At 48.5% G+C, this 26810-nt stretch overlaps 8 protein-coding genes across 8 annotated transcripts; 4 read left to right on the plus strand and 4 right to left on the minus strand.

Moving 5' to 3' along the window:
* Positions 1 to 1692: 1692 nt before the first annotated feature.
* On the plus strand, positions 1693 to 3180 carry ANOM_004688 (uncharacterized protein; the record flags this gene model as incomplete). The annotated part of the gene is made up of 2 exons (XM_015549945.1): positions 1693 to 1714; positions 1790 to 3180. The coding sequence occupies 2 exons, from the start codon at positions 1693 to 1695 to the stop codon at positions 3178 to 3180; spliced, it is 1413 nt and encodes a 470-aa protein (XP_015407924.1).
* A 138-nt stretch (positions 3181 to 3318) lies between these two features.
* Positions 3319 to 4715, minus strand: ANOM_004689 (glycoside hydrolase family 43 protein; the record flags this gene model as incomplete). Its single annotated transcript, XM_015549946.1, has 3 exons — positions 3319 to 3661; positions 3779 to 4560; positions 4683 to 4715. The coding sequence occupies 3 exons, from the start codon at positions 4713 to 4715 to the stop codon at positions 3361 to 3363; spliced, it is 1116 nt and encodes a 371-aa protein (XP_015407923.1). The 3' UTR covers positions 3319 to 3360.
* A 438-nt stretch (positions 4716 to 5153) lies between these two features.
* Positions 5154 to 6728, minus strand: ANOM_004690 (MFS transporter; the record flags this gene model as incomplete). The annotated part of the gene is made up of 4 exons (XM_015549947.1): positions 5154 to 5288; positions 5339 to 5417; positions 5475 to 6596; positions 6655 to 6728. The coding sequence occupies 4 exons, from the start codon at positions 6726 to 6728 to the stop codon at positions 5154 to 5156; spliced, it is 1410 nt and encodes a 469-aa protein (XP_015407936.1).
* A 1899-nt stretch (positions 6729 to 8627) lies between these two features.
* Positions 8628 to 12905, minus strand: ANOM_004691 (HECT domain protein). Its single transcript, XM_015549948.1, has 3 exons — positions 12699 to 12905; positions 8949 to 12639; positions 8628 to 8891 (listed from the first exon to the last, which is right to left on the minus strand). Exons 1-3 carry the CDS (start codon positions 12899 to 12901, stop codon positions 8769 to 8771), a joined length of 4017 nt encoding a protein of 1338 aa, XP_015407922.1. The 5' UTR covers positions 12902 to 12905; the 3' UTR covers positions 8628 to 8768.
* Positions 12906 to 13478: 573 nt separating this feature from the next.
* On the plus strand, positions 13479 to 15022 carry ANOM_004692 (putative C2H2 finger domain protein; the record flags this gene model as incomplete). Its single annotated transcript, XM_015549949.1, has 3 exons — positions 13479 to 13618; positions 13678 to 14875; positions 14926 to 15022. Coding segments are annotated over 3 exons (1353 nt in total), but the record flags the coding sequence as incomplete, so codon positions are not given.
* Positions 15023 to 16589: 1567 nt separating this feature from the next.
* Positions 16590 to 19242, minus strand: ANOM_004693 (putative DUF21 and CBS domain protein (Mam3); the record flags this gene model as incomplete). Its single annotated transcript, XM_015549950.1, has 4 exons — positions 16590 to 17637; positions 17700 to 18369; positions 18425 to 18638; positions 18714 to 19242. Coding segments are annotated over 4 exons (2208 nt in total), but the record flags the coding sequence as incomplete, so codon positions are not given.
* A 1274-nt stretch (positions 19243 to 20516) lies between these two features.
* ANOM_004694 (uncharacterized protein) lies at positions 20517 to 21800 on the plus strand (the record flags this gene model as incomplete). Its single annotated transcript, XM_015549951.1, has 1 exon — positions 20517 to 21800. One exon carries the CDS (start codon positions 20517 to 20519, stop codon positions 21798 to 21800), a length of 1284 nt encoding a protein of 427 aa, XP_015407939.1.
* Positions 21801 to 23170: 1370 nt separating this feature from the next.
* Positions 23171 to 26148, plus strand: ANOM_004695 (2OG-Fe(II) oxygenase; the record flags this gene model as incomplete). The annotated part of the gene is made up of 5 exons (XM_015549952.1): positions 23171 to 24409; positions 24493 to 24784; positions 24832 to 24868; positions 24923 to 25135; positions 25185 to 26148. 5 exons carry the CDS (start codon positions 23171 to 23173, stop codon positions 26146 to 26148), a joined length of 2745 nt encoding a protein of 914 aa, XP_015407940.1.
* Positions 26149 to 26810: the final 662 nt, after the last annotated feature.

Raw genomic sequence — 26810 nt, forward strand, 5'->3', positions numbered from 1 at the left:
ATAATGGCCATTGCAATGAAATGCTTGTGACGTACTAAAGGAAATTTGAACAATAGAAAACAACACCTTAGGCTCTTGATCATGGAATACATAAAAGGCCCTGTCTGTTTCAGCAATTTCAATAGCTACTGCATAGCCATATGGTCTCACGGTAGGTAAATAACCATAGCCTGGTGAGTCTGACTTGCCTCTGGAGCATGCATTTATCAACCCTCAATGAAAAAAAGGAAGTGTGACTGGCCCAAAGCAACTTTTTGCTGCTATCAGAAAGGCTGGACATCGGTGACATTATCTATAGGTTGTACATGCACCCCATATCCTAAAGAGCATTTACTGATTGAAAATAGATAACTCTGGCCATTCGCGTCCAATTTCGCTCGTACAAGGTCAAACATGGCCCCAGGCATCTCCTCGGCTGGTAACGAGTCTCACATATATAGAGCCCCATTAGAAGCCATTACCCAGAAAGATTCGTGCAATTGGCCCATCAAGGGTTGACCATAAAATCAAAGCTACCGCCTAAGTGTCTTCTAGCCTTTGAGTGCGGGGTATACGCTGATTGAAGCAGTCGGAGCCAGAATGCATTGACGATCATCGTTCCGAAGGGCGGGTGGGTGGCCAACAGCTTTTATCTCTCTTTATCTCCGTGAGACGCAAACCTAGATTTGTCAGATCATGACGAATGCTAACCTTCGTCTAGCTACCGTAAGATATTACTGGATTAGGTGATCCCCACATTGAGGGTCGATCCCAAGTTGAACCTTGTGAAGAGGAAGTGTAGGGCCGTCGCTCATGAAACCACTATGCCATGAGCAACCCAACTTGACGCGAAGAAATGCAATGGTATGCAGTCCCCGATGCACTGAGGCAGATCGTTCAGCAATTAGCTTTTGAGTGACGCTCAACTCATGCTCAGCGCCATTCAGCTCAGATATGAAAATGTGCTCATCGTTCATGTTGTATGTGGAGCTCCGCGCACAAATCGCTATTTCCTTTATATCAATCATGTCAAACCAAGTTTCTCTGATCTGATGAGCGAAGGTTGATAGATTCCTTCTCTTTGTGAGCATATCGCACGGACTCTGACTATGTCGAAGGTCGAGAACAGTGTTGTCACCACAGCAACACTGTCGGTGAAGTCTTTCTTTGATTCCAGGACCTTTTCATGATCTCAATTGACCTGTCTCAAGGCAGACTCAGACCGACAATGATGGGTCGCGGCGGAGTGCAGGCGACAAGATTATTAGCGTGTTTGAATGAGATGCTGATCGGCCTATGATTCGTCATCACTGCCCATCGCTCACTCACCGTATGGTGTAAACATATAGACTGACTCAAGAATATGGATGCCTGGTACATATTTGCATACTTCGCCCTCATATAGCACGGAGTAATATTGAAAACAGCGCATATACAAGGGTTGAGGCCCCATTGTTTATATAGCTGCCTACCATTCCAGGGCTTTACTACTGTAGGTTCCCGCATATGGGGGCTATTTTTAGCGACGATCGCGTGGCGCAGGCAGTGCCCCGGACTGCCTCAGGCAAGAACGCGTGTCCGCACCATCTCCACTTCAACCCCCTCTTATACCAAGCTTCATGGCATAATCAAGGCGCTTGACAGGGCATCCAGGGCTTTAAATTGGCGAGAACAACCACTGAAATCCACTAAACCAGCTACTGACATGAAAAAATGATTGACGAGAACCTGCCCAGTATGTCCACCAGTCAATCGCAGAAGTAGCACGTACATCCCTTCAGGCCAAGCCCGATAACTAACAAACATTCAGCGTTCTTCCTCAAGAAAACCCAGCAGAAGTTCCTCTGGACCATCTTACATTCTCACCGTGGTACTGAACCCGAGCCTGCGTACACTCTTCGCCACCCCGACCCAGCATCCCCCTCATCGAAGAACCGCTATGCCGCCGCGCTAGTTGACCCCTACGTTCCGGATATCGTCTACGGCGAGGTTCTACTCATTCCCGAATGGACGCAACCAAGTCTTTCCGCAGAGGCTATCCGTCAGAATGGCGGAGTCACCCCACCGCCTGAGCCTATCCTCCCCACCCGCTTTACCATCCACCTCTACAATCCCGACCAGCAGGTCACCGTGGAATACAAACCGAAGACGTGGAATAATCCAGCGACATGGTCATTCGAAATGCCACAGCAGTCCTTCCGACAACCCTCAAGCTCGACTCTAGACCGGACACAAACAGACCCAGCAGCGGCAGATACCACGCCCAAACTTCGCTTCAGCTGGCGGAAGGATAGCAAGCTGTCGAAGGACCTGACATGTCTGTTGTCTGGGAAATCTACTGCGCTGTCGGGAACCAAAACAAAGACCAAGGAGCCGGATATCACAATTTCGATCTTCCAGGGGCTGCGTGAGTTGACGCTCTACGAACCAAACCTATATCGAGTGGAGATGGAGGATTTTAAGGGGTTGGAGGTTGTTCTCTTGCTTGGAGCAGTAACTATTCGCGATGCGTATTTCACTGCGATGAGAGATGCTTTCAAACTTGATGCGACGTCAGTTGCCGCGGGTCCTAGTGCTACTGCTGCTGCGAACATGCCCAATGGCCGTGACACTGCTCCCACAGTTAGCAAAGATAAACAACCTGTCTCGGCTGGATCTGGGGCGCTCAACGTCAACACGACACCACCTATTGCAGAGGAGCCCAGACTTGAGAACCCTCCACGACGCAAGCAGGAACAAGAGAAAGAAGAGGAACGTCGCACCAAGCAACTTCTTGAAGAGGAAGAGAAGGCGCGCCGCAAACGCCAAGCTGAGATCGATGAGGAAACCCGTCGTCTCCAGATACTTTACGGTGAGGAAGAGCAGAGAGTCCGCTTCTCTACTCCGTCGCTTCCGCCGCGGCCAGTGCAATCGCCTCCGCCGACAGAGCGGCCAACTGCTGCCGGCCGCGGGGCCCCAGCTCAGCGGTACTATCACACTCACCACCACGCACCGTCCGTGCCACATATTGCACATTCGCCATACCTCCAGGCTCCTGGAGGTGTTCCACACAGGCAGTCAGTCGCGTTCCTGCCGACACAACCACAGCCCGCGACGGGATCAAAGCCACAAAAATTACAGCAGAAGAAGAGCTTCTTCGGCTTCCGCAGGTCATCCTCCGACGAAAACAAACTAGCCAAAAAGCGCAGCTCGATGTTCTGATCATTTATCTTATTGAGAAACGAAGTTATGATACCCATGGCGTTGGCGTTTAAAGAAAACAAAAGAAAAGAAAAGACGTGCTATGTACATAGACTCAAAGCAGTTCTAACCTGGAAATAAACCAAGGCAATCCAACCGAATCTATACAAAAGTCTTATGCATATATAGTCTTTCCCATCCCTAAGCCAACGGCCTCCCCTCGACACCTTCCGACGTAATCTTCACTGGCAGAATATTCCCCTGCTCATCGAACTCCATGCGATCAATACAAGTCACCCGATGATCGCGCTCGGTATCATTAACCGGCCGCCGATGATAAACGATATAGTAATCCTTTCCATCGGGGGTAAACACACTATTATGTCCCGTACTCTGTCCAACGATATCATCGCCCTGCAGAATCTTGGTCGGCGTACTAGAGAACGGACCCGTCGGCGAAGGCCCGGTAACATAGCTAACCCCGTAGGAATTATCCCCCCATCTGCAATAAATCATCAATCAGCACTGAACTTACACCGCCGTCTCCAACCCAAAAATCTAAGCCCTAACTCCCCCCATCTCAAGGAATAAAGCACAAAAGGAAAAAAAAGAAACTTACCCTCCAACACTATACATGAAATAATAAACCCCACCCTTCTTCAAAACCCACGGCCCCTCCACATAGTCCTTGGGCGTAATCTCCAGATACTCGCCCTTGAGACTGACCATATCACTCCCCAACTCAACCACAACGGCATGGCTCCAGCCCCCGAAATACAACCAAACGCTTAGGCCCTCGTCAACAAACACCTGCGCGTCGATCGGCTCCGCCCCGAACACCGTCTCCCCGACCAACGGCTTGCCCAGCACGTCCTCATACGGGCCCTGCGGCAGCCCCGAGACGGACTTCGCAACGCCAATGCCTGCCCCGTCGCCCGCGGAGAAGTACATGAAGTAGTCCCCCGTCAGCGGGGAGCGGGTGACGGAGGGGGCCCAGGCGGCGCGGTTGGTGGACCAGGGGATGGCGGTTAGGTTGAGGATGGTTGGGTGTTTGGTCCAGGTGAGCAGGTCCGGGGAGGAGAAGGCATCGAAGAATGTTTGGGTTTCGTAGGCGGCGCTGTAGGTCGGGTAGAGCCAGTAGGTGGAGTCGAAGATGCGGGCTTCGGGATCTGCATACCAGCCTTCTATTACTGGGTTGCCGGATTTGGGAGCGCGTTCGGGGTTGAGGGGGGATTGGGTGGTGAGGGTTAGGGTTGGGTGTAGCAGGAGGAAGGTTGGGAGGAGGGTTTGGAGTGTTGGAAGGTGCATTTCTTTGGCTCTGGGGTATTTGGTCAGGGTGAATGGATGAGAGTAGAGGATGGGGAATCGGGATTTTGCTAAAGGGGGGAGAGAAGGGCAATACTAAATACATTTAATGTAAGGGGTTTCTTTGATTAAGTTTGATGTGTTACTGTTAAATTGACTTTTGGTTTGCTGCAGGAATGCGGGGGAAAGGTCGATGAGATTGATCAGATATTGCGCACATGGTCTGCTGGGCTTTGGTCAGTTGCAGTCATGGCATCAGGTGGCTAGGGCATATGATAACTTGTTGTATATTGCTGGTGGAGGAGGGTGGCAGCATTTAATAATGGGTTAATACTAAGCCCTAAATGACGGTTGATTGCTCCGTTAACGCGCAGTTTCCCAGTCTCACTCTTGGAGTCCATACCAACGTACAGCATATCTCAAGGGACTAGAGTTTCGCCAGTGTTTGTCCGATATGAGGGATATCTGCTGATCTTTTGGCTATAATATTATGAATAATAAATTTTCGCTCCCTTTCAACCACTCCTTATAGCAACTGGCGTTCCCTGTATGTTGTGGCGTGTCTGCTATTTGTGCAGATTTCAACTGTAAGACATTCCACTCGACCGCGTACGTATAATTTCCCCAGTAAATCCATAAACCACTGAAAGAATTAGTCTATATAAAGCTCATACCATCTAACCCATGCCCTAAGACTCGTCCGACAACCCAGAGCGATTCCTGATTCGAGCGCCGTAGATGTAGAGTAGCAAAGGTATCGGGATGAGGAGTGCTGCGACACATCCAAGCAGTGTGCAGGCCCATTCCACCCCCAGAGCATCGAACTACCACACAACTCATTAAACAGGCCATTAGGAAGGGGCATGCTACTCACCATATAGGAAGCAAAAAGTGGAAATATCGCGCCAGCCAATGACCGAAGGAACGTGTGTGCAGCGACAGCCGAAGCGGCCCTAATTCGCAGTCAATCAATTTGTCTTCCATCAGTCTGAGTCCCAATGGGAACTTACTTTTTCGGTCGTGCTTCTACCACATACGCGATCGAGGGGAGGAACATTGTCAGCAGACCAAACCCGGTAAGCAGGCCCGATACTGTGGGAGCTACCCATGATATGCTTCGCCGATAGCCTGACCAGCCCAGCCAGAATAGACCTCCTGAGAAGGCGACTGCTCCTGGAACCGCGATAGGGAGGCGCCACTCCGGCATTACTATGCCTCCATTCGCCTTCATCTGTCGAAGGACCCATGGCTGCATTGCAAACACTCCCAAAGCCCCAAATAGCTGTCCCACGATGATTCCAATGTACGGAAGCCCGCCAACTCCGGGACTCATACCATGGATCTGTTGAAATATAATAGGATAGGCGGTCAAGAAAAGATATAAGAGCCCGTATACGAACGAGGCGAAGACGCTCATACATAGCACGATCGGGTCGAGTGCTAACATTTTCAACGGAAGACTGACATAGTCGGCAGCGATGGCTCGTAAGTCGAGGCTTATTTCCTCATGTTTCGCATGAATAGCCCAATCACCCTTCTCGCGACGTAACCTATCAGCCTTCCAGCAAAGGAGTACTGGTGCATAGGTTTCGCTCATCGTAGTAAGTAAAAGAACGAAAAGGCCGCTGCCCAGAATTCCAGGTATATATGCCGTCCAGCGCCAACCGAGACTATGGTTCATTACGGTAAACCCGCCAATGAACGGAGCTGTAAGAGGGCCGGTGAACACCATCAGACAAAATCCGACCATCGCAATGCCCCGTTGCTGTGGCGAGAAAATATCAGCATAGACGGCCCCCGAAAGAGTTAAGGGACCCGCTCCAAAAAAGCCCGTGAAGTACCTAAGTATCATAAGGGATTGAAGGTCTTTCGAGACGGCAGTCGCAAAACAGAAAACAGTAAATCCAAAGGCAGATGTAACCAATGGAAGCTTTCTTCCTTTTAGTTCGGAGAAAGGAGCCCAACATAAGGGACCAGTGGCGAACCCAAGGACGTAGAGAGAAACACCTAGAGTTGCTACCTCCCTGTCGATATTATACATCATGATCACCGTTGGTATGGCTGAAGTAAAGATACTACTTGCCATCGCGACAACCATTGTAAGGAGTCCCAGCAAGACCGAGATATATACTCTGCAGTAAAGTCAATAAACAGCTCCAGAGTCTGCGAGTCATGCTGTGTATGGCTTACCTTTTCCGCATTGGCCAGTTGAAGGGTATGGAACTATCATCGGGACTATCAAAGTCGACATATTGTACACTCATTTTGCGATTTCACTAGGAGATGGGACAAGAGCCTTAGTAGCGAATGGAGAAGGATGTCGCATCAGAACACCCAGTGCAGCTTGGAGGTATAGGTCAATTAGGTCTTAGAATCATTGACTCAAGTACTTCTACTCAGCCCGGTTCGCCCTCAAGGGAAAATATAGAACAAAGACAAGAATGAGATTTCAGATTTTCGTCGCGTATTATACAATGCAAGGAAGGCAAGTATTTCCCCCTCCTATTCTTTCTCTCATTTTCTATTATTTTCTTATATCCTCTCGCCTATCGCTTACGGCTCTCTGATTGGGTTCTGGACCATGCCCCGATTTTTCGATGGATTCCAGAACTGAAGCGTTTCTTAGCCTAGACGGCATGTTCAGCTCATCAAGTAAATCATGGGCTACAGAGCGATAGGATTAAATAAAGGTGTATCTCTGAAGGCCCACTATGATTATACGTTGGCGGACATGGACATATAATCATTAAATTCATCCGAGGTAGATTAGTGATACAGTTATTTTATTGGGCTATATTAGCATCACGCGACATAACATCCGGCGCCGGTATGTCCAAAATGACGTGTCCATGCTAGGATAGTAATTTATAACTGCCGAAGCAACTAGTAGTGGAAGTTATGCCAGAAAGGAAGGGCACTATCTATATAAATTTGACGGTCGGCGTCCGCAATCATGCCGCGGGATTCCCCCACAACGGCAAACTTGGTAGACACGGTAAAAACCGTTAACATTACTAAATTGGTAATGTAGGGGTCACCCCTAGCCAGTCGATGGTAGGAGTATATAATACTTACGTGCCTTCTAACATCCACCAAGGGTTGAACCGTTGCCCTTCGTGGTTGGATGTAGGAAGACAGGTCAATAAGCGGATGAAAGTATTCTCATCGCTGAGAACTGTTGCCATCGGCCCCAGTCAAAGTATATCTGGACTAGAGCATCGATAAGGATTTCTTAAGGACTAATATCGGGACCTCACTAGGGGTTGAAATCCAGCATGTATTTCTGAATCGGTTTTAACCAGGACAGCCTGCCCTTGCCCACAGGCTTTCCCACAGTGGCTGACAAAAATGACTTGAATATTGAGCCGATCATGCACATCGTGTCTGGGTCAGTGGAAGCTTCTCCACATCGCGATATCCGATGCTCTGCCGGTGTATCACTCGGCTGTGGTGGAAGATATCCATGAAGTGGATGAAACATCGCATATCTCCTTTACTTCTTTGACCAGTGGCACCACTACCCCTTTTCCTTTCAGTCTTGAAAGAACGTCCTTGTCTTCATTCATCTCAGAGGGTTCCCCCTTATCCATAATCCTCGTTTTGCCTTTGTTCAACACCAGTAGCCGGTTAATCCCAATAGAACAAAAGTGAACATAAAATTCCGAGGGATTTATATGCCGATCAATGCCGTTCTTCTGCTTGGACATGGGATGTGTCTTTTCTTATCACTCGCGCTACAAGTCTCGAGTCTCAACCCGTTGCTACTCGTTAGCACTTCAACTACTCATATCCTTCGAAGAGCTGCTAGAACTTTGAGGAATGAGGACCATGGCTATGCAAAGACTATAATTGTAAAGTTTACTAATAGCTCACAGAAGAAACAAGTCACATTTATAATAACCACAATATGCAATCAGGTGAAGCATATAATTTTCTATTTCGGACAAATGACGGAATCCTTTACAGCGCCTAGTAAACTCTCAACCTTTTGGACACTACCAACCATTAATATTAAAGGTGGATTTAACCACGGGCCAGAACGAATAAAGCTTTAGAGAACTATGAGTTTTATACTCCGCAGGCCACTTCTCAGTGACATCCAGACCCGGCTCATGTTTCGATAAACGCTTCGCACTAGTCCTCTAAGTAGGGAAGAGAATAGATCTTCATACAATGCCAGCACTGGCATTTATTCAGTAATAGATATAGTGACTGAATATATACTATACAAAAATATAACGTAGGGGTATTGTGTACTTATATGTCGGACAATGTACCATGTCAATCCCAAAACTAGTCCCGCATTATGCAACGCCGAATCCCCGAGCGTTCTCCAAGGCTTTATTGAGCTTGTCTTCCAAGACAATTTTCGATGAATATTCTGGCAAAAGAAGCCGACCAAAACAGGTTAAACTGGTGGGAAGGCGCTAGAAGCGATTAGCATGGCAGCCGATTAAAGTGTTGAGGAAAAATGGTACACCTACAGCATCACCCACTCCGTTCTTTTGGATAACAAACATAATGCTCGCAATCCCGTTAACGGGAACCCGGTCACTGGCAGTCACAAACTCCAACAGCTGCGCCTTTTTCTCCGCAGGGAACCGTCGTACGATACTCCAAAAGTCCCGGATTGAGCGATGGCTTGGACCGAAACCTCCTTCGTAACGTGCATGATGTTCCAGCTCATCCACATCAATTTCTTGAATTCCTTCTACCACTGTCTTCAGTGCCTCTGGCGTAAATATGGACAAGGCCGAGCGATCCAAGCAGGTGTAGAAACCCTGCGCAAAAGCCTCGAACTGGGGTCGGATTGACTTATCTGTCAGCCAAAATATATAATCTCTAACAAATTGAGAGCGGTTTTGGTTTGTGACGAAAGACGCCTCTTCAGCTGGGGGCGTAGGCGATTGCATCACTACCGAACCATCCAGGGATTTCGCCATGTCCGCAAACGATTCAGTTGCCTCTGCACCCATTGAGGACGGCGGACTCAAGTTCACACAGTCAGTGTAACGGCGAACTTCCGACCAAGGTGGGGAACCGAGGGACCGGTTTCCCCCCCCTGATCGCGCCAATGCTGAAGGAAGAGGCCATGGAGCATCTTTGTCGACTTTTTGCATGTCCACGGTCTCAATGGTTCCAAAGGCTTCGAAGCTAAATTCATACGTGCGCATGAACACGTCTTCCACATCGCCATTCTCCCAAGTTAGAAGTTGCTCAAGACCCTTAGTAAGCTCTGGCCAGCCGTCACGGATATGGTCGAGATGCTTCACTTTCAGCCCCAGAAGTTTGCGATAGAAGGCAGTGGGGAAATTGATGGGCAGAGTGAGGCCATTGTAAACCGCCAGGGATACCAATAACCCGAGAAGTTCATATTTGTAGAGCGGTTCCAACGAACATGGTTGAAACCAGGAAACTCGAGTGCGGCTATCCGTCGCAAACATACCGTACGACTGGTCCAGGGCTTCTGCCATGAGTACTCTGAAGAACTCCTGCTGGACACCGCCGTGATCAAGACCTTCTTCACCCTCGTCCATTCCCATCTGGACCTTTAATGGCCTCATTAGCTCTCGCCTCTCGCGCCGCCACAGCTGATTGAGGGCATCGGTGAGGAGATTGTCCCGTCGGACCACAAGAACCAAGTATATAGTCATCGAAGTCTTCAGCCGTGCGAGCATCCCAACATCATCATGAATTGGTATAGCTCCAAATGCTGTCTGAGTTATGTGTCTGGTGGAAGTCATAGCAGCCTCGTAAAATCTTGACATGGCGGCATAATTCAAAGCGCGGAAGTAGATGACCAGAGCAGAGGGAGGGAAGAGGAAGGGGTATGAGAGCAAGTGCAAAGTTTTGTTATTCGGCGATCGACCTATCCACTCAACAGGCATCTCTAGGGGCTCCAACCTCTCCGAAAGGAATGGAGTGTGAAAGTCTTCTGGCACAAGGCCCAAGCGATCCCGTTCCTTATACATTAGGGACAAAATCTGCACAGCGCCTCCGGTCGTGCTACCTTTGGACAATTCAGGACTCCCGTCCCATTCCTTGAGCAATAAGGTACGAAGCCATTCCGCGATGACCGCAGCAGCACCCGGCGGCCTCATATTATTTTGGTCATCGATATCGGCGGATACAAGGCGGTGGTTGTCGCTAAGATTGTTGATAAGAAAATCCAGGACGCTGTTCTTTGATTTACGTGAAGCGTGACTATAAGGATGTCGAACTTTCGAAATCTCATAGAAGGCCATTCGCGCCGTAAGAGCGCGCACCAAGCGGTCTACTAAGCGCAAGGCAAGGTCATGTTCCAATGCGTCGGTTACGTCCACAACTGCTCGTGTATTGCGTAGTGGAAGTTTTTGCATATCCGCGCTCGATGCTACAGCCCCAGCAGCGCGCATTTGAAGAATTCCGCGCCAGGTGGATGCATCTATGTTCGGAAGAGAACTAGCCAATGCGAAAAGGACCACAGTGGCGACGTCTGCAGCACATGAATCCGTAATATGTTCATTGCCTAATGCATCAGATACCCGACGAATAATTATAGGCGCAGAGACAGGCACTCCTGTTGTCGAATTGTATGATGAACGGCGGGATTGCCTGGGGGTCGATAATTCCCTGGGCGGAACGAATAGCGATTCAAGCGCACTCCAGAGACTATGAAAGACGAGCTCCCTAGGACAAATCGTGAATAGCTTGCGCAATGATGGCTGAAGCTGCTGGAGGTTCAACTTTGTATTAAAACTACTCTGCTCCATGTCGTTCGGGCCAGCCGTGTTGTGTCGAAAAGACCGCAGAATTTGCCTCGTGCTGCTCAATGCAAAGAAAACGCTCTGTGAAACGAAAGTAAATGCTTCACGTTGACGAGAAGTTGCAAACTTCCACTCCGAGTCGTCAAGTGTGCCCATGGACTCTATATAAGCCAGTTCGTCTTTCCATCGTTGAGCTTCATCGTCAGACAGGACTATCATTTTTCCTAGTTCGTCGATGATCTCAGAAGTCAGATGAGTAAGAGATTGTATAGTAGGCATATCCTCGTTTTGATGTATATCATTTTGTTTCAAGCTAGGCACACTTGGAGATCGGGGCTCTGAGGCAGGCTGGTTATCGTCAGCGGAAAGGGGATTCTGATCGTCAGGAACGTGGACCCCATTCAAGAGCTTCGCACCGTCCCAAGAAACACGTCTTTCTTTTTTCCGCTGCTCATGCAGGCAAGCACCGTCTCCAGTCCTGCCCCGATGTTTCTGCGGACGATGTCTCAAGGCGGGGGGGGAAGGTATGTTGACGAGCCCATCTGCATTCGCGTGAGTGTTGATGGACAGTTTCCTAGCGGGCTTTAGCTCCGGATAAACCTTCTCGTCAATACTCGACCGAGGACTTTGCCGCCGTTGATCTATATCAGCAAGCGATAGCCGTTTTATTTGCTGGTTCGGTATTTTCAATTCAACAGCTGCTGTTGTATTGGAGATATTACGTGCCGAAGGCGCGAGTGGATTGCCCCTAGATGCATTGTGTCGAGATGTACGTTCCCTCTCTTGGCGGTGTTTCTCTGCCCCAGAATGAGATTTGGCGTGAGCGGTGTTCGGCTTTGGGGATCGAGAACTTGATCGCGAGTATGAATGATCGGAGTCTGCGCTGAATGTACTCGGGGAACGCCTCAAAGGCAGCCATTCAATCATTCTCAAAGCCAAAGTATCGAACAAATTTTGAGTGAACGACTTTGGATCCTTTAATGGTTGGGTTGATTGATCTTCGTTGGCTGGTATACATTCGGCCCTTGCCTGCACCGTATATCCAGGGGAGGAAGACTGTACCGCATTATCCCAGAGATCGCCCTGCCTGTCCGATGAGGTTTGAGTCGCTGAATATCCATCTGTGGCACCTTGGCCCACTACCGATGATCCACTATAGTCCTTCCTCGAATCGTTTGTAGAAGCGCGGCTTCGACGTTTGGATCGACGGTGATAGTCTTGCGATGATAAATCTGATGGAATCCGAGGGGTGTTGCGACAAAGGCCACTCTCTGCGTTATCCACGCTGGCTAGGTAGCATGCGAGTGTCCGGGCACTCAGCTCTGTATATCGACGGAACGGCTCCTCAGTCACCCTCCTTCGATAGCTCGCGCAGGTGGGGGTGGAACAGCTTGGGTCCTGACATCCATAGAGAAGTTGATTCTTGTACCTTGGGAGCCAGCTATGTCAGCCGTCCATCCAAGTCAAACATTCCCCGCGAATACTAACCTGCGAACCAGAAGGTTGAACTGTCGTCGTCGCTCGTCCCTATACCAGAGCAAGACCTGTGCGGGGTCTGACACATCAACGGTATTCTGCGTGATAACTTCCGGCGCGTTTGGCGGGACCTTCGACCGATGAAACTGGGGTCTATCGGTGCCACAGTGCGAAACCTCATACGAGCTCACAGAAGCTCCGCGGAGCCTAGTCATCTTCGTAGACTGAGGGGCATGCCTGAACCCCCGGTCAGGAAGATCTATCGGGAGATTCGCGTCTTCGCCTGCCGTTATCTTTCGAAATCCAGGGGATTCGGTGATTGTAGCCTGCCCTTTCCACGCTGATATCATACAGACTGACACAACAGCCTCAGGCGCCAAGCATGTCGAGTCGGCTGACTAACGTCAAGTGGAAGAACTACGGTCCGACTTATCGTGCACTAGGCCTAATATAGACTGTACCCTCCCAGACAGGCTTAGCGGCGGGGCACGTGCAATCAACGTCATGCTCTCTAAAAGCGGCATGGGCAATGATTTTCAATGTGTGGTCCGGGTTATCGGCGACATCGATTAGCCCGATCTTTTCTGTCGAGGGGCAATATTGCGCCGCTTCAACTTTCTCGCTAGATACTTCCTACCTGCTTTTATTTCTAATCAAGTCGAAAACGTTCTGTCACGACGTCGCCCAGTTTTTCCTTTTCGTTACTTTCGCAAGAACGAATTTCCCCGCGCAATATATATTCGCACAATCGACCGCCTTTTCAACAAATTTATTCTTGTGATACCCACCTTTTTTTTGTTCGAACTGTCGGAAATCATGGCCTCCATCGATCCAAATGTACCAACGACTACGTTGCCATATACCTGCAACACCTGTCTCGTTGCTTTTCGCGGCAGCGATGCTCAGCGGGATCATATGCGCAGAGACTGGCAGTAAGTTTGTTGGAAAATGTGCGACCTAGAACTCATTACTAATGTTCGGTCGGCTCAAGTCTCTATAACATGAAGCGCCGCATCGCGTCTCTGCCCCCAGTATCCCAGGAAGTTTTCAACGACAAGGTCCTCGCTGCCAAAGCCACAACCAGTGCCGCTGCCGCCAAAGCTTCCTTTGAAAAGACATGTACCGCCTGCCAGAAGACATTCTTCAGCGAGAACTCGTATCAGAACCACGTGAAGAGCTCCAAGCACAAGGCCCGCGAGGCGCAGATGCTTAGAGACAGTGCCGATGACGCATCATCTGTCATGAGCTCTACCTTCTCTCTGGGTGAGCCAGTCAACAAGCCTCGTGAGCGGTCCGAAGTGTCGAAAGTTACGGAGAGTCTTAAGAACGCTACCATCGAAGAGGATGACGAAGATGAGGAAATGCAAGAGCAGGGATTCTCGGCCTCCCATTGTCTTTTCTGCAATGAGAGATCTTCAGATATTCAACAAAACACCGAACACATGTTCAAGAGTCACGGCATGTTCATACCAGAGAAGGACTATCTTGTTGATATGGAGGGACTTGTCCACTACCTTTATCGGAAAATCAACGAGAACAGTGAATGCTTATACTGCCACGCTGTCCGAAACAATCCCGAGGGTGCCCGTACCCACATGCGCGACAAGGGTCACTGCATGATCGCTTTTGAAAGTCAGGATGAGCAAGTTGAAATCGGACAGTATTATGACTTCCGCAGCACTTACTCGGATGGTGAGGATGAGGATGACTCAATTGTGGAGGATGGTGGCGTCAAGGTGGATGGCGAGGATGACGAGGGATGGGAAACTGAAACTTCTGCATCTTCTATGGATGAAGATGAGGATGAGATCGACGACACGAAGGGACAGGTCTATGCGACAGACTTTGAGCTGCATTTGCCCTCGGGCCGCACCGCAGGTCACCGATCGCTCGCCAAATACTACCGCCAGAACTTGCGCAACTACCCTACAGCGGAAGAACGGGCGGCTCGTCAGCTGGCTATTGAGAATGGCGAGATTGAGGAAGAGGAACCGAAGCCCAGGGGTCGCAACCTTAACCGGGCCGTCGTTAGCCGTGGAAATGGTGGTATGGGCATGATTGGTGCCACTGACAGCCAGAAGCAATTTGCTGTTGAGCTTGAACGCAAAGACCGGACTCGTGCCCAGAGGCAAGAGAAGCGGTACACAGCTCGGGTCAACCGGGCTGCCAATAACCAGAAGCATTTCAGGGTAAGTTTAGACTCTTTATTGACCTTAGAACAAGCTAACACACTTTCTAGGATCCTCTCCTGCAGTAGATTCCGGCATGTGGTTTTTTCGTGTGCATGTTGGTATTGTTTCGTAAAATCATGGAGTTACGGCTGAATGACATGTAGATACTCATGGCAAGATAAAAAGTGAATATTAAGATAAATGATCTTACTCTTGACTCCTGCTATCTTTATGAAATCAGGCTGTGTTGTATCTTGAGATGATAAATTGAAAGTGTACCAAACCGAAGGTGAACCAAGCACTTCATCTAATCCTCGAACCAAACCTTAAGTCACCACATCTCACAGAACTGATAGCAAAACTTCCGACAACCTAGCACTATCACAACAGATCAGTACCATAGCAAATAGCCTGTTATTATACCACCACTATCAAAAAAGATTTCTCTTAAAAGACAGGAACATTCTTCCCACCCCTCCCAGTAAACCCGCCACCCTTCCAAACCCTACCTCCTCCGACTACATATATCCGAACCAAAGAGAGATGAATTCATACTGCTCCCACTGCGACCGCTCCTTCTCCTCTAGAGAAGCCCTGAAACTCCACGCCTCCATCAGCATCAATCATGCCCAATGGTGCACACGCTGCTCCCGCGCCTTTCCCTCTCAAACAGCAAAAGCAGCACACATAGATCGTTCTGCCGCGCATAACATATGCCAGCGATGCATACACAAGGACTTCATAACAGAAAAAGAACTCAAGGCTCATTTGCAAAATGATCATCATGAGTGCCTAACTTGTAGACGCGCATTCGCAGGCACGGAGGCCCTTGATGTCCATGTGCGCAGCGCACATCTATCTTGTGATGTTTGTCGTCAGGTCTTCGGGGATGGTAACAGTTTGGAGATGGTATGCCCCTTTCATCCTTTTTCCCCCTACGTTTAGTTTTCCGCTCCTTTTGGAATGTTGTATTCTATGGGCTTTTCTTGGTGAGATTTGGGTGTGTTGAGGATATAGAGCTAATATTGACGACAGCATAAATATAGCCACCAGGAGCGGGCTTTACGGTGTCTCGGGTGCTCTTTAATGTTCGGGAGCTACTCCAGTATGATTGCTCACCTGGAATCGGGGTCTTGTGCTTGCGGCATTACTGGGGATATGATCAAAGCCATCTCATCGGAATTCTCCACCAAACAGGGACACAGAATGTTCGGTCAGGCATTTGACAAGTATCTTTGTCCGACTTGTGCCAAAAAATCTGGGTCTCTTTCTGCACTGTGTCAGCATGCGGAGCGAGCGCCTGGGTGCCGCCATTTAATCAGTGGGACAGGAGCCTTGGCTCAGCTAATGGAGTTTTTGGTAAAGCCTATGTGACTGTATATGGTGATAAATTAGGAGACTTTTCGATCGCTCTGTTTTTGCCTGTACCTTGATGATCGCGGATGGGAAATGGTGTTTCATAGCTATAGTGGTCATATTGAATACTGCAGTCAGTCTTTTGAAGTTTACACACATGAGATAAGGATAGATGAACTGTAAGCTGTGGTGACACAGACCGTTCTGTACGACAGAGACAGTGGGTAAAATGATACACCACGAAAGAAACTACTATTTCTCCAACAAGCATACAATAAAAGTAACAGGCAGTTCAATATACACTGCGCGACGCTTCTTTAAAAACAAAAGGTCAGTTTGAACATCTCTGCCCGGCAGAGGAGGCACGAAAGCGTTGTCATTGTGGCAGAAGTGGCGATGCCTCGTCCACATGGTTGTCCGAGTGCTTTGATGCTTGCCCACGCTTGCGCCGACGACGACGTTTTTTAGTCACATCGCCTTGAGTGCCGTCGGATTTATGACCATTCAGATCGACAACCTCCCCATTCCGTTGAGTTGGAAATTTGCTTTTAGGTGATGCACGTCCCTCGTGATCAGATGAACTGGTGCTGGTTGTGTGGAGAACCACTTTGCGGATCCCGTTGACATCAACCACATGCTCCGTGATACTGCCACTACGCGCAGGACCTTGATGCTGGTAGCTGGTCGGTTTAAACTTCTGCGAGTTCGAGCTTTCGGATTTAACACTGATTGCAGCACTGCCGGATGGACGAGGTGGGTCGTCTTGTTCTTCGTGAACCGCTTCTGGGATTGAGACGTCCTTCCCTGTTGTTTGGGTCCCAGCATCGGCGGGCTTAGGTCCGGTCATGGTACCGTAACCTACACGAACAGCGTATGCGCCATCTCTTGCATCTAGCCCCGGCTGGACTAGTCCCTCGCCAATCCCACCGGGTAAGGCGGTCGACATGGGGCGCAGGGCCTGGGAGCCAGACGTACTATGACCAGAGTCCATGTCGGTTTGCGCAGACCGAGTCGGCGAGACGCTAGCCCGCTTTATCTTAACATTCTGGTACCGGGTTTGACGCGGTCGGCTGGCTAAATTCGAAGGCCCGAGATGCTTCAAGTGTTCACGAATTTCGTCCGTGGTTCCTCGTTTGGTCACTAGGCCATCTGTGGAATCTGAGTTCCTATCCGACTGTGGCATCCGAAGCTGGAAACGCGGCAGTGGTGGTTCTACTGAGCTTCGACGCCGAACGTTCGCAGGGGGTTTGGAGGTTTGAGGTTCGCCATCTACATCCACCAAAGTACCAGTCTTCTGAGGGGGCAAAGAAGGAGGTTCTTCCACAATCTGGCCCTTAGGAACCCGGGATTTAATGGGTGCAGGCGTCATGCGCCTTATCGCCTTATGAACATCAATAAAGACATCCGATTCGTCAACGATTTCCCTGTCATCAGAGTCAGTTCAGAATCCTGATTCAAGACTATGCCGAGAAGATAGGTAACGTACTCGCCAATAAGCTCCTCAATCACGTCTTCCAGAGTAACAACACCCAAGGCACCGCGGTCTTCACCGGGGTATTCGGACACCAGGACCATGTGGGACTTTCCTTCCTGGAAAAAATTGACGATATCCAAGCAGCTTGTTTCAGGGCGAGTCTCGGGTAGAGTTGCCAATGCAAACTCTCGTACTCGCCTGCAGTCCTCGGGGTCGTATGTGATCAGCATCTTAACCAGAAGCATGCCAACAAAATTTGTGGGATTATCTGGCGCGTGAATCGGGATGCGGGAATATCCTTGGGAGAGTATCAAATCCATCGTGTCTTCGTCCAGAACAGTGTCCGCAGACATAGTGAAAACGTCGTCCATTGGAGTCATAATGCTACCAACCGGCTTATCTTTCAAGTCCAGAACGGCACTAATGATTGTGACCTCATCGGAGTTGAGCTGTTCGCCCGCCTCACCCAATGTTTTATGCAGGGTCACTAGTGTTTTTAATCCAGCCTTTTTGTAGATCGTTCCATGATCCTCGCCCAACAGCCTATCAAGAAGTTTCGCTACAGGCCATGCGACTGGAGCCATAATGTACATGAGGGCCAGGACGCAAGGAGCCATCCAAGCACCGATAGGAAGACCGTAGCGAACGCATATCGACTGGGGGACGACTTCACCGAAAATGACTGATCATCATGAATGATTAGCTCAATAAGCCAAGAGAAAGAGGGATTTTCGTACCAATCAAGACTGTACTGCCAAGAACAGCCGGCCAACCTCCTCCTAGTGAACGGTCTAGGACAATGGGAAGGGTTTCATTTGTGATCACATTACTGAGCAGAAGAGTGACCAATACCCAATGCTTCCCTCGCTTTAACAGTCTGAGCACACTTTCTGCATTTTTTCGCTCGGAGTCTTCACCGGAGGTTTTGATGACCTGTAGATACACCTCATCCTATAAATCGCACATGCTAGGTTAGTGGTTTACGCTGGGCTTTTTCCATTTCAGTAGTGAGAAAACGAGACTTACCTGACCCATCAACGCAATGGTTAAACCAGCAAATGCACCACCGCTCACAACGAGGATGGCGGCAACCCCGAGATACAGCCATAAGTTCGGATCACTAGGAGCCTTCGGGCTCTCTTCGGAGTAAGCAATATAGGTCGCGGGAGCGGCAGAGACTAGGGGAAGGCCGCCCAAAGCAAGCATCAACAATTTTGCAAAACCGAATATCACCGGCCGGATGGCCAAAAGACGAACTGCAGAAGGTGTAGCCATCACCTGTGGGTGAAGTATGAGGGGCAAAAGAAGAGAAAAAAGAGAACCGGGAGCGGACTACTGGAGGGACATATTTCGATGGCGCAGTTCGGGTAATTGGACCATGCGTTAGTTGACGAGACTAGGCCGAGTCACGATCGGGACGGTTCCGACCACCGATTGGAGACTGACGTCGAGTGGGGAACCCTGAGTGGATAGAAGCTAGGTAGTTCCGTATCGAAGCGGATGAAGAATCGGTAGGGCAATTGAATGGATATGATGATGCAGAGTGAAGAAGAACGGGTTGGATGATCACTTCCCACTCAACGAGACTTGTTCTTCAGCCACAATGTTTTGCTGATTGAGGAAATTGCAAAGGGATGGACATTTTTCCGAATGAACAATCTAGTCCTCTTTGGGCCGACAGCAACTGCGAAAAAGGCAATTGCCGACCAGTCGATCGTTGATTGGCCTGTGTGGCAACTGCATGAGTCAGCGTCATTGGACCTTCAACTCACGCTGGTCAAGCTTTGAAGATGTCCATATTAAACTTCGGAACCGATGTTATCGACCGGCTCCACGAGGTTCTCCTTTCGGTAAGGACTGGTTGAAATCCGGTGGGACCGGCAGCATACGCAGTAAAGGTGTCGTATAACACTAGTACTCTGGGCCGTTTCATCCAGTCAATCTTCTCTGGTTTGAATTCTTGCTGCAAGTTCTCTCATAAGTTTCGCTATCGACACGTGACCCCAGTGTTGGGTCGATCACTTGACTCATTGCGCTGGTTGACGATCCTGGTGTTGCGCTGGGCGATATATTCTCTTACGGTACTCCGTACTCCGTACACTACTACCAGTACTACGTCTTGGGCAGGATGCAGCAGCGCAAGACTCAGGCTCCTCAATCCTAGCAAACTTCAACTGGCGCCATGGCAAACGATTCGCTATTAGTAGATGAAGGTGATCCAGCCTTTAATATCAAGGCTTCTAGCCGTGTATTAGCAGATCGCTGATAACTTCACTAGCGGGCCTGCTAGGTCATCCAGTGGATCACAATTCCCTTATCATCGATCCGTGCTCGCTTTATGGCCTCGATCATACTGACCCACAGCCCACTGGACATCTTACCACATTCACTTCTGAACCTCATACATTAGACGAACTAGGGAGCAATCGTGTTTTGAATCCTAACAACTCTGATAGGGCTCTTCCATATAACAACGCCTTACCAGAAGGGCAGGTGATTTCCTGGCCTGCAGCAAGTCGTCAAGACGTGCCGTGGCTTCAAAATAATGATTGGTGTACAGGCTCTACTTCAAATGACTTACCATCTCACTGGTTAAATGAGGCTTTCTTTGCCCCGCAGGCGCCTCTACTTCTTCCAGATGAAATAAACGATGGACAGCTTGATAACAGAAATAGTTGGCTTCAGCAATCAGCACGGCAGTCTACTTATCCACTCGGTTCAAATGGCAGTCGTGGTCTTCCAAGAAGAAGAAGCCGGTATTCTCTTCAAAGAACAGAATCAAGGGCCACGCCCCAATTCATTCCAAACCCCTTGTACGCTCCTGATCCTATGCAGCGATGGCAAGAATCGCCTCCTGAAGATGAGCCAGCATCCATGTCTGCAATTATGAACACGTTGAAGAACCTCCCGTCCGCAGGCATACAACCAGGAGCCTCCGCGTTTGGAAACCCTGCTCCAGTTAGAGAAAATGATTCATTTATCGGCTTTCGTCGACCAGTATCAACAGTCAGCTCACAGAGTAGCGCCCCGAGTGTCTCTTCACTCCCGTCTACTGCATCGGTCAAATCTAGTACCTCCAGAAGATCGCACGACTCCTTGACAACATCGCACAGGCGGTCCACTGGACGAGTTCTTAAAAGTAAAAGCGCTAAGCCAACTCGTAAATTTTGTTGCACCTTTTGTTGTGATCAGTTCCGAACCAAATATGACTGGGCCCGACATGAGAAAACGCTTCATCTTAACCTTGAGAGCTGGACGTGCACACCTCATGGTGCATCTGTGACCTCTCCAATCACAGGGCAGCAACATTGCGCATACTGCAATATGCTGGAACCGGGGACAGACCATCTAGACGAGCACAATTACCAGGCATGCTTGAGTGGTACCCGTACCTTCCGTCGCAAAGATCACCTAGTGCAACATCTGCGCCTCACACACAACCTCGATGTTATACCTATGATTGATGATTGGAAAACACCAGCCCCGACGGTAACATCGCGCTGTGGGTTCTGTGACAGGAGACTGTCGTCGTGGGAGGAGCGCGTTGATCATTTAGCCAGCCATTTTCGCAATGGATCAACTATGGATTGCTGGAGAGGTGAACATGGCTTTCTACCAGAGATCACTAAGCATGTGACCAATAGCCTGCCTCCTTATTATATCGGCCATGATTCTCGTTGCCTCGTTCCTTTTTCAGTAACCAACGCTCATGCGAAAGATCAGCTGGATCAGATCACATCGCGACTGGATCGGAATACTACAATCGAAAGCAATACTCTAAATGCTCCGGCATATCCTTCATCTTCAGCTCGGACTTCTAATAATCCGCTAAATTCATTACTGGAAGTACTGGCATCACACTTAGGTCGCTACACACGACAGAAATTAGCGCAAGGAATCATCCCTACAGATGAGATGCTCCAGCAAGAGTCAAGGAAATTAGTCTATGATTCCGAAGATCCATGGGACCAGACCATCTTCGACAACCCAGAGTGGCTTGCTGCGTTTCGCCGTGAACATATTAAGCAGCCAAGCAATCCGGACAAGGAGCAAGCTTTATCGCAATTCGATAGCCTCTCGATCACGCAATCTCTACAAACACACTATATTTAGGTGTTAGACTATATGTACAAAGAGCTACAAGATTCCAAATCATTGCCACATAGATATATGAGACCAGACGGTTTGAAAAACACTTCTTCCAGTCCGCTCAGCCGTGCTCAAGCCAGCTGTGTAAACTCGGTCAGAGATGAAAGCACCCTCTAAAGCTCGCTGATCTATGGGCGAGCAAGGCTAAACTACAAGATGGGCGTAGGTGAGCTTAGTGATACTATAATGTGAGCAAGCAGGGCAACCAGCGGATGATTTAGTAGGTGAGCCATTTAGCTTGTCCTTTTTCTCTAGAAGACAAATGCAAGGGTACGTGTGGATTATCTTCGGCCATTTCTTGCCGACTTCAAACCCCTCGACTCATAGTGACTGAACAATGAACTGTATGCTGTCCCAGGGTGAGCCGTGGGATCATTTCGTTCTAGTTTCGCTCTAGAACAGGAACGAGTGAGCCCAGCCTTTTTTTTTTTTTTTGTTTTTTTTTTTTTGTTTTAGATATTAAGTTGCTTAAACTATAGTTAGTATATTTTTTCAGCTTATTTAAATATTTGACTCTGCACGTCTTGGGCAGTGGTCCGTCGGACCACTGGCCTGCCTAGTATTCCTATACCTCAGTACATACCACTACTCAGTATAATCTACACCGATCATAGATTCTTAGCTTAAACTGTTTGAACTGCTTGAATTATTCTTAGGTCATATGATTCCTTCACTGCGGTATGTCTTTCCAGCCTGACACAAGAGGGGCTGGAAGTACATCATAATAGCTTCCAATATTGCTTCACACTGCCTGGTAACGGTTGATAGTAGATCGAAGTTCCGGACAGTTGACATTTCTGACCAAAACCTGAGCGTTTTTACATAAAGCCACGACCGCCACATATTGCCCAAATCTATCGACCACCGGGCCCTAAAGACAGTGTCTTACCACCCCTAAATATCACTTCTACTCCCGGGATACTAGTAGTATACTAAGAGCTCAGGGGATCTAAAGATCTAGTATTGCGACTCTAAAGACAGGGTTCCGATGGCCCCTAAAGACGGCGTACTGTTAACTTCTAAAAATGGGGTACTGGTAATTTCTAAAGATATCTTAAAAGACATTTCAAGGCATTAAAAAGGGCGGTATTTATCTCAGAATCGGACTAGTGAAATTTTATAAATAGATTTAATTGGTCAACAAAATCGTATGTTGATATTGGTAAAGTCAATACGTGCAGACTAAATCGTAGTTCCGGACAAAGAAAGCGTTTCACGAGGGAACGCGACGCGATTCTGTGTGCACACAATGACAATGGACAGTCAACAACAGTACTACTTTTTAGCATACAGTCTACCCCTGATACTCATACGTATATATTCGAAGAAAGAAAATGGCTCTATCGGATAATGAAGGTGACACTATCGACATTAAAAAGGGTCTCAACCTCGCTCTAGATGACATTCAGCCCTCAGGATCGTTTATGACGAGTGCGAATATTCATACTGCCATCAATCCTGGCCTCTACATTCCAGATGTGGGGAATATTGGGCTTCCTATATCAGCTGAACATGCGAAGGCAATAATCCAGTCCTGCCATCTGAGCCCCTACGGAAAGGGTACTGAGACCCTGGTAGACGAATCAGTACGGAAAAGTTGGCAACTCGACGCAAGCCAGTTTGCTCTTCAGAACCCAAGATGGCAACACCAGGTTGAACTATTCATGGACAAAGCTGTAACTGGTCTTGGCCTTACGGCAGATTGGCGGGAGGTTAAGGCGGAGTTATACAAATTACTTATCTACCAGGAGGGCGCATTCTTTCTGCCACACCGAGATTCTGAGAAAGCCGATGGTATGTTCGGCACGCTCGCTGTATGTCTCCCATCGAAACACGAAGGAGGGGATGTGATCGTCTCTCATAGGGATGATTGCCTCACGTTTCAAACAGCACCAACCTCTGATTTTGGGATGTCATGGGCTGCTTGGTATGCAGATGTCACTCACGAGGTGAAGCCTGTTACATCCGGATATAGGATTGTCCTGATTTACAACTTGATACATCGACCGTCAGCCGCTCTACTGGAACCTCATGGCGCTAGTAAAGAGAATATTACTCGTCTGCTTCAATCTTGGGCATGTGCCGCTGAAATCGACAGCATGCAATATTTAGATGGTTGGGATAATGACATCAATAGCTCTTGCCCACAAGCACTCATCTATGTTCTTGAGCACCAGTATACCAGTGCGGAGCTTCGCTTTTCTCGGCTGAAAGGGGTTGACCAGTGTCGCTTTGCAGGACTCCGGGATGCATGCCAAAGGGCCGGCTTCGATCTCTTCCTGGCTAACATTGAGAAAAAGGACATAGGTGAAGTTGATGGTTATGAGGACTATTACGGCGACTTCTATGGCCGGGGACGTAACGGCATTCACCGTATTGCAGATCTAATTGAGACCAGTCTTGAGATGTCGCATGTGGTGGACTCAGGAGGTGTTATTGTTGGAAGGAATCTATCATTCCCCGGCCTGCTACTCATGCAAAATGGTGTTTTCGACCGCGATCCCGATAAGGAAGACTTTCAAGGCTTCACAGGCAATGAGGGGGCTTCGGCAACCCACTTTTACCACGAGACGGTAAGGCTTCAGGCTGATCATAATGACCTATGCGCAGTCTGCTATTCTCTTCTGTATTTTTGCTTCTAATGACAAATTTCCAGGGCGCACTGATAATCCCAAGAAGGTTTCGCTTTTTGTTTACAATCCACCAGTTGAAAAATGGCCAGGGCGATGCTTTAAAGGTCCTGGAAGACTGTCACTGTGCCGTGTTAGAACAACCCAATGACATGCAGGCGAAGCAAAAGCTCTTACAAGTCTGCAGGGCGATTTCTCCAGTGAATAACTTGTTCGACCTGGGTGCCAGGCCACAAGAAGGGCAAGATAAGGTTTTGCAGATCGCTCTTGAGCTTTCTGACGTGGATGTATTCTGTCGGGCTATGGAGTGGCTTTACAGTAGGTCTTTTCGCTCTCAGTCCGCCCAAGTCAACCAAATAGCCAAGGTTATCTCACAACCGGGATCGACGCTATTTACTCCTCGTAAGTCAAAGACATACCATTGTATAACGCTCAAACACTGACCTACTCCTGCAGCCTGCAGAAGCTCATCCAGAAGGAAAAGTCTAGTGGAAGCCAATACAAGACCTCGTTTTCTCAAAAAATAGAATTGCTTTATAGGTTGATTGAACAGTATTGTGGTGACGATGTTTCTGAGGTATTCACTGCTCATAGTGGAGGCACAGAATCAGATGGCCATGATCTGGCAAGAGAAATAAGTGATTTCCCCTCAAACAGGGCGCTCTCAAGGTAAAGGTATTCTCATTTAGGGTAAGGATTATAGAGCTGACTTCATCAGGATCGTGCCCTTCTTGGAAACCAAATTGGATAACACGGCTTTTCTTGTGGCATTCCTTACGTCGGCTCATGACTACTCGCTTGCTGGGAAGTTTGACAAGGCCAACGCAGATGTAGAACTTAAAGCGCTCTTCTCCAAGATTGTGGCATCTTTCAAGATTGAAAGCGCGACAAGCTCACATCCTAATCAAAGCTCATACAGAAGAGTTTACAACTACGATTTATCAAACACTACTTCGAGGATCTCCCCGAGTCTGGTAGTTAAGTTGATTCAGTTTGCTGATGCTACAGGCAATGACAGCACGGGCGTAATCAACACCCTTACTGAACATGCCTTGGATGTCAAGGAAGAGACAGAGAGTGCTTTTCATGACTTTCTATTCCCAGTAGCGAACGGCATTTGCGCACACATAGATATGACAAACCGTTCTTCTACAGCCAGCGAACGACGATTCATCAAACATATGTTGGCCAGATATGTGCGTGACTACGTCTCAGAGGCCCCTCCGTCGCCACCACCGGACTGGAAAAAGAGGACGACCATACGATGCATCTGCCCCAACTGTGCCTCTCTGCGCACGTTCATCGATGACACGTCCAGCACAACAAAGGATTTCTCGCTGGGAGACAAGTGCAGGCAGCATTTGGACCAGCAAATTGATAAAGCATTTTTCACCACAACTACAGTTAGAGCCAACCCGCCCAAGCTGCGAGTTGAAAAAACACAGGCTTTGCTTGTTTCCGACTACAAAGCCTGGGTCACACGAGCACAAACCGCGAACTCCATGCTGGACGAGTTATCTCAAAAGGGCTGCCTGAAGGAGATACTTGGAAATCAATATGATTGTATCTTTTCCCACCAAAATCTCTTACTTCCCGATGATCTACCTGCATTTCCAGTACCTCGTGGTCGCATGAACACGGTTCAACGCACTGTGCCGGCCAAGCGTCCGTTCGGGCGATGAGAAATCCCTTATTTTCATTAATCCTTATATTTTGGTTTCGGGTTTATATATATTTTTTTTAAAAAAAAAAAAAGATTTGTTACTTTCGCTTCGAGATAACTAGTTTTTCCAATGTTAAATATATCAGATAATGCAGTCTCGTTCTACCACCAGATGACTATGGAATGCGTGGAAGTGCTCTTGTTGATGCCAGTAGCAAGTTATAGAAGCCGAGTGTGGTTGAAACAGTGTATAAACTACATCATTTCAAGAGAGAACCAGAGTTGTATCATTACAACAGAGCCTTAAGTAGTTCAAAGCCACCTAATACCACCCTCCTTCAGAGACAGGCAACGAAGGATGATACCATTAGCATATCCAGTAGACGAAATGTCCCATGTATCAAGATGAGAAAGCTTCTCATAATGTTGAGTGGATAAGTACAGGTGTGATTTTAATGTGATCATACTCACTGTTCTGGGCAGCAATGGTCATTGCGGTTCCTTCTCGTACCTGAATACGACCTGACAGAGCCCCCATTCTGGCCACTGATTTTTATGGATATTGTTGCTTGAACATGATTCAGCAATGATGTTGCACTCCATGGCTGGGGTCGGATGCCCTATACCAGGGGCAAGAATTCAATACAGACGTAACTTAGATGCGCAGTACAACAGGTATAG

The sequence above is a fragment of the Aspergillus nomiae genome (assembly GCF_001204775.2).
Source record: "Aspergillus nomiae NRRL 13137 chromosome Unknown contig00095, whole genome shotgun sequence".
NCBI lineage: Eukaryota > Fungi > Ascomycota > Eurotiomycetes > Eurotiales > Aspergillaceae > Aspergillus > Aspergillus nomiae.

Bases quoted from the DNA above. Each gene is read 5' to 3' on its own strand.
- ANOM_004691 (XM_015549948.1), bottom strand. From the start codon at position 12,901: ATGACTAGGCTCCGCGGAGCTTCTGTGAGCTCGTATGAGGTTTCGCAC. The intron at 12,640-12,698 runs GTTAGTATTCGC...CTGGCTCCCAAG, and splicing joins TTCAACCTTCTGGTTCGCAG to GTACAAGAATCAACTTCTCT. The intron at 8,892-8,948 runs GTAGGTGTACCA...AATCGCTTCTAG, and splicing joins AGAACGGAGTGGGTGATGCT to CGCCTTCCCACCAGTTTAAC.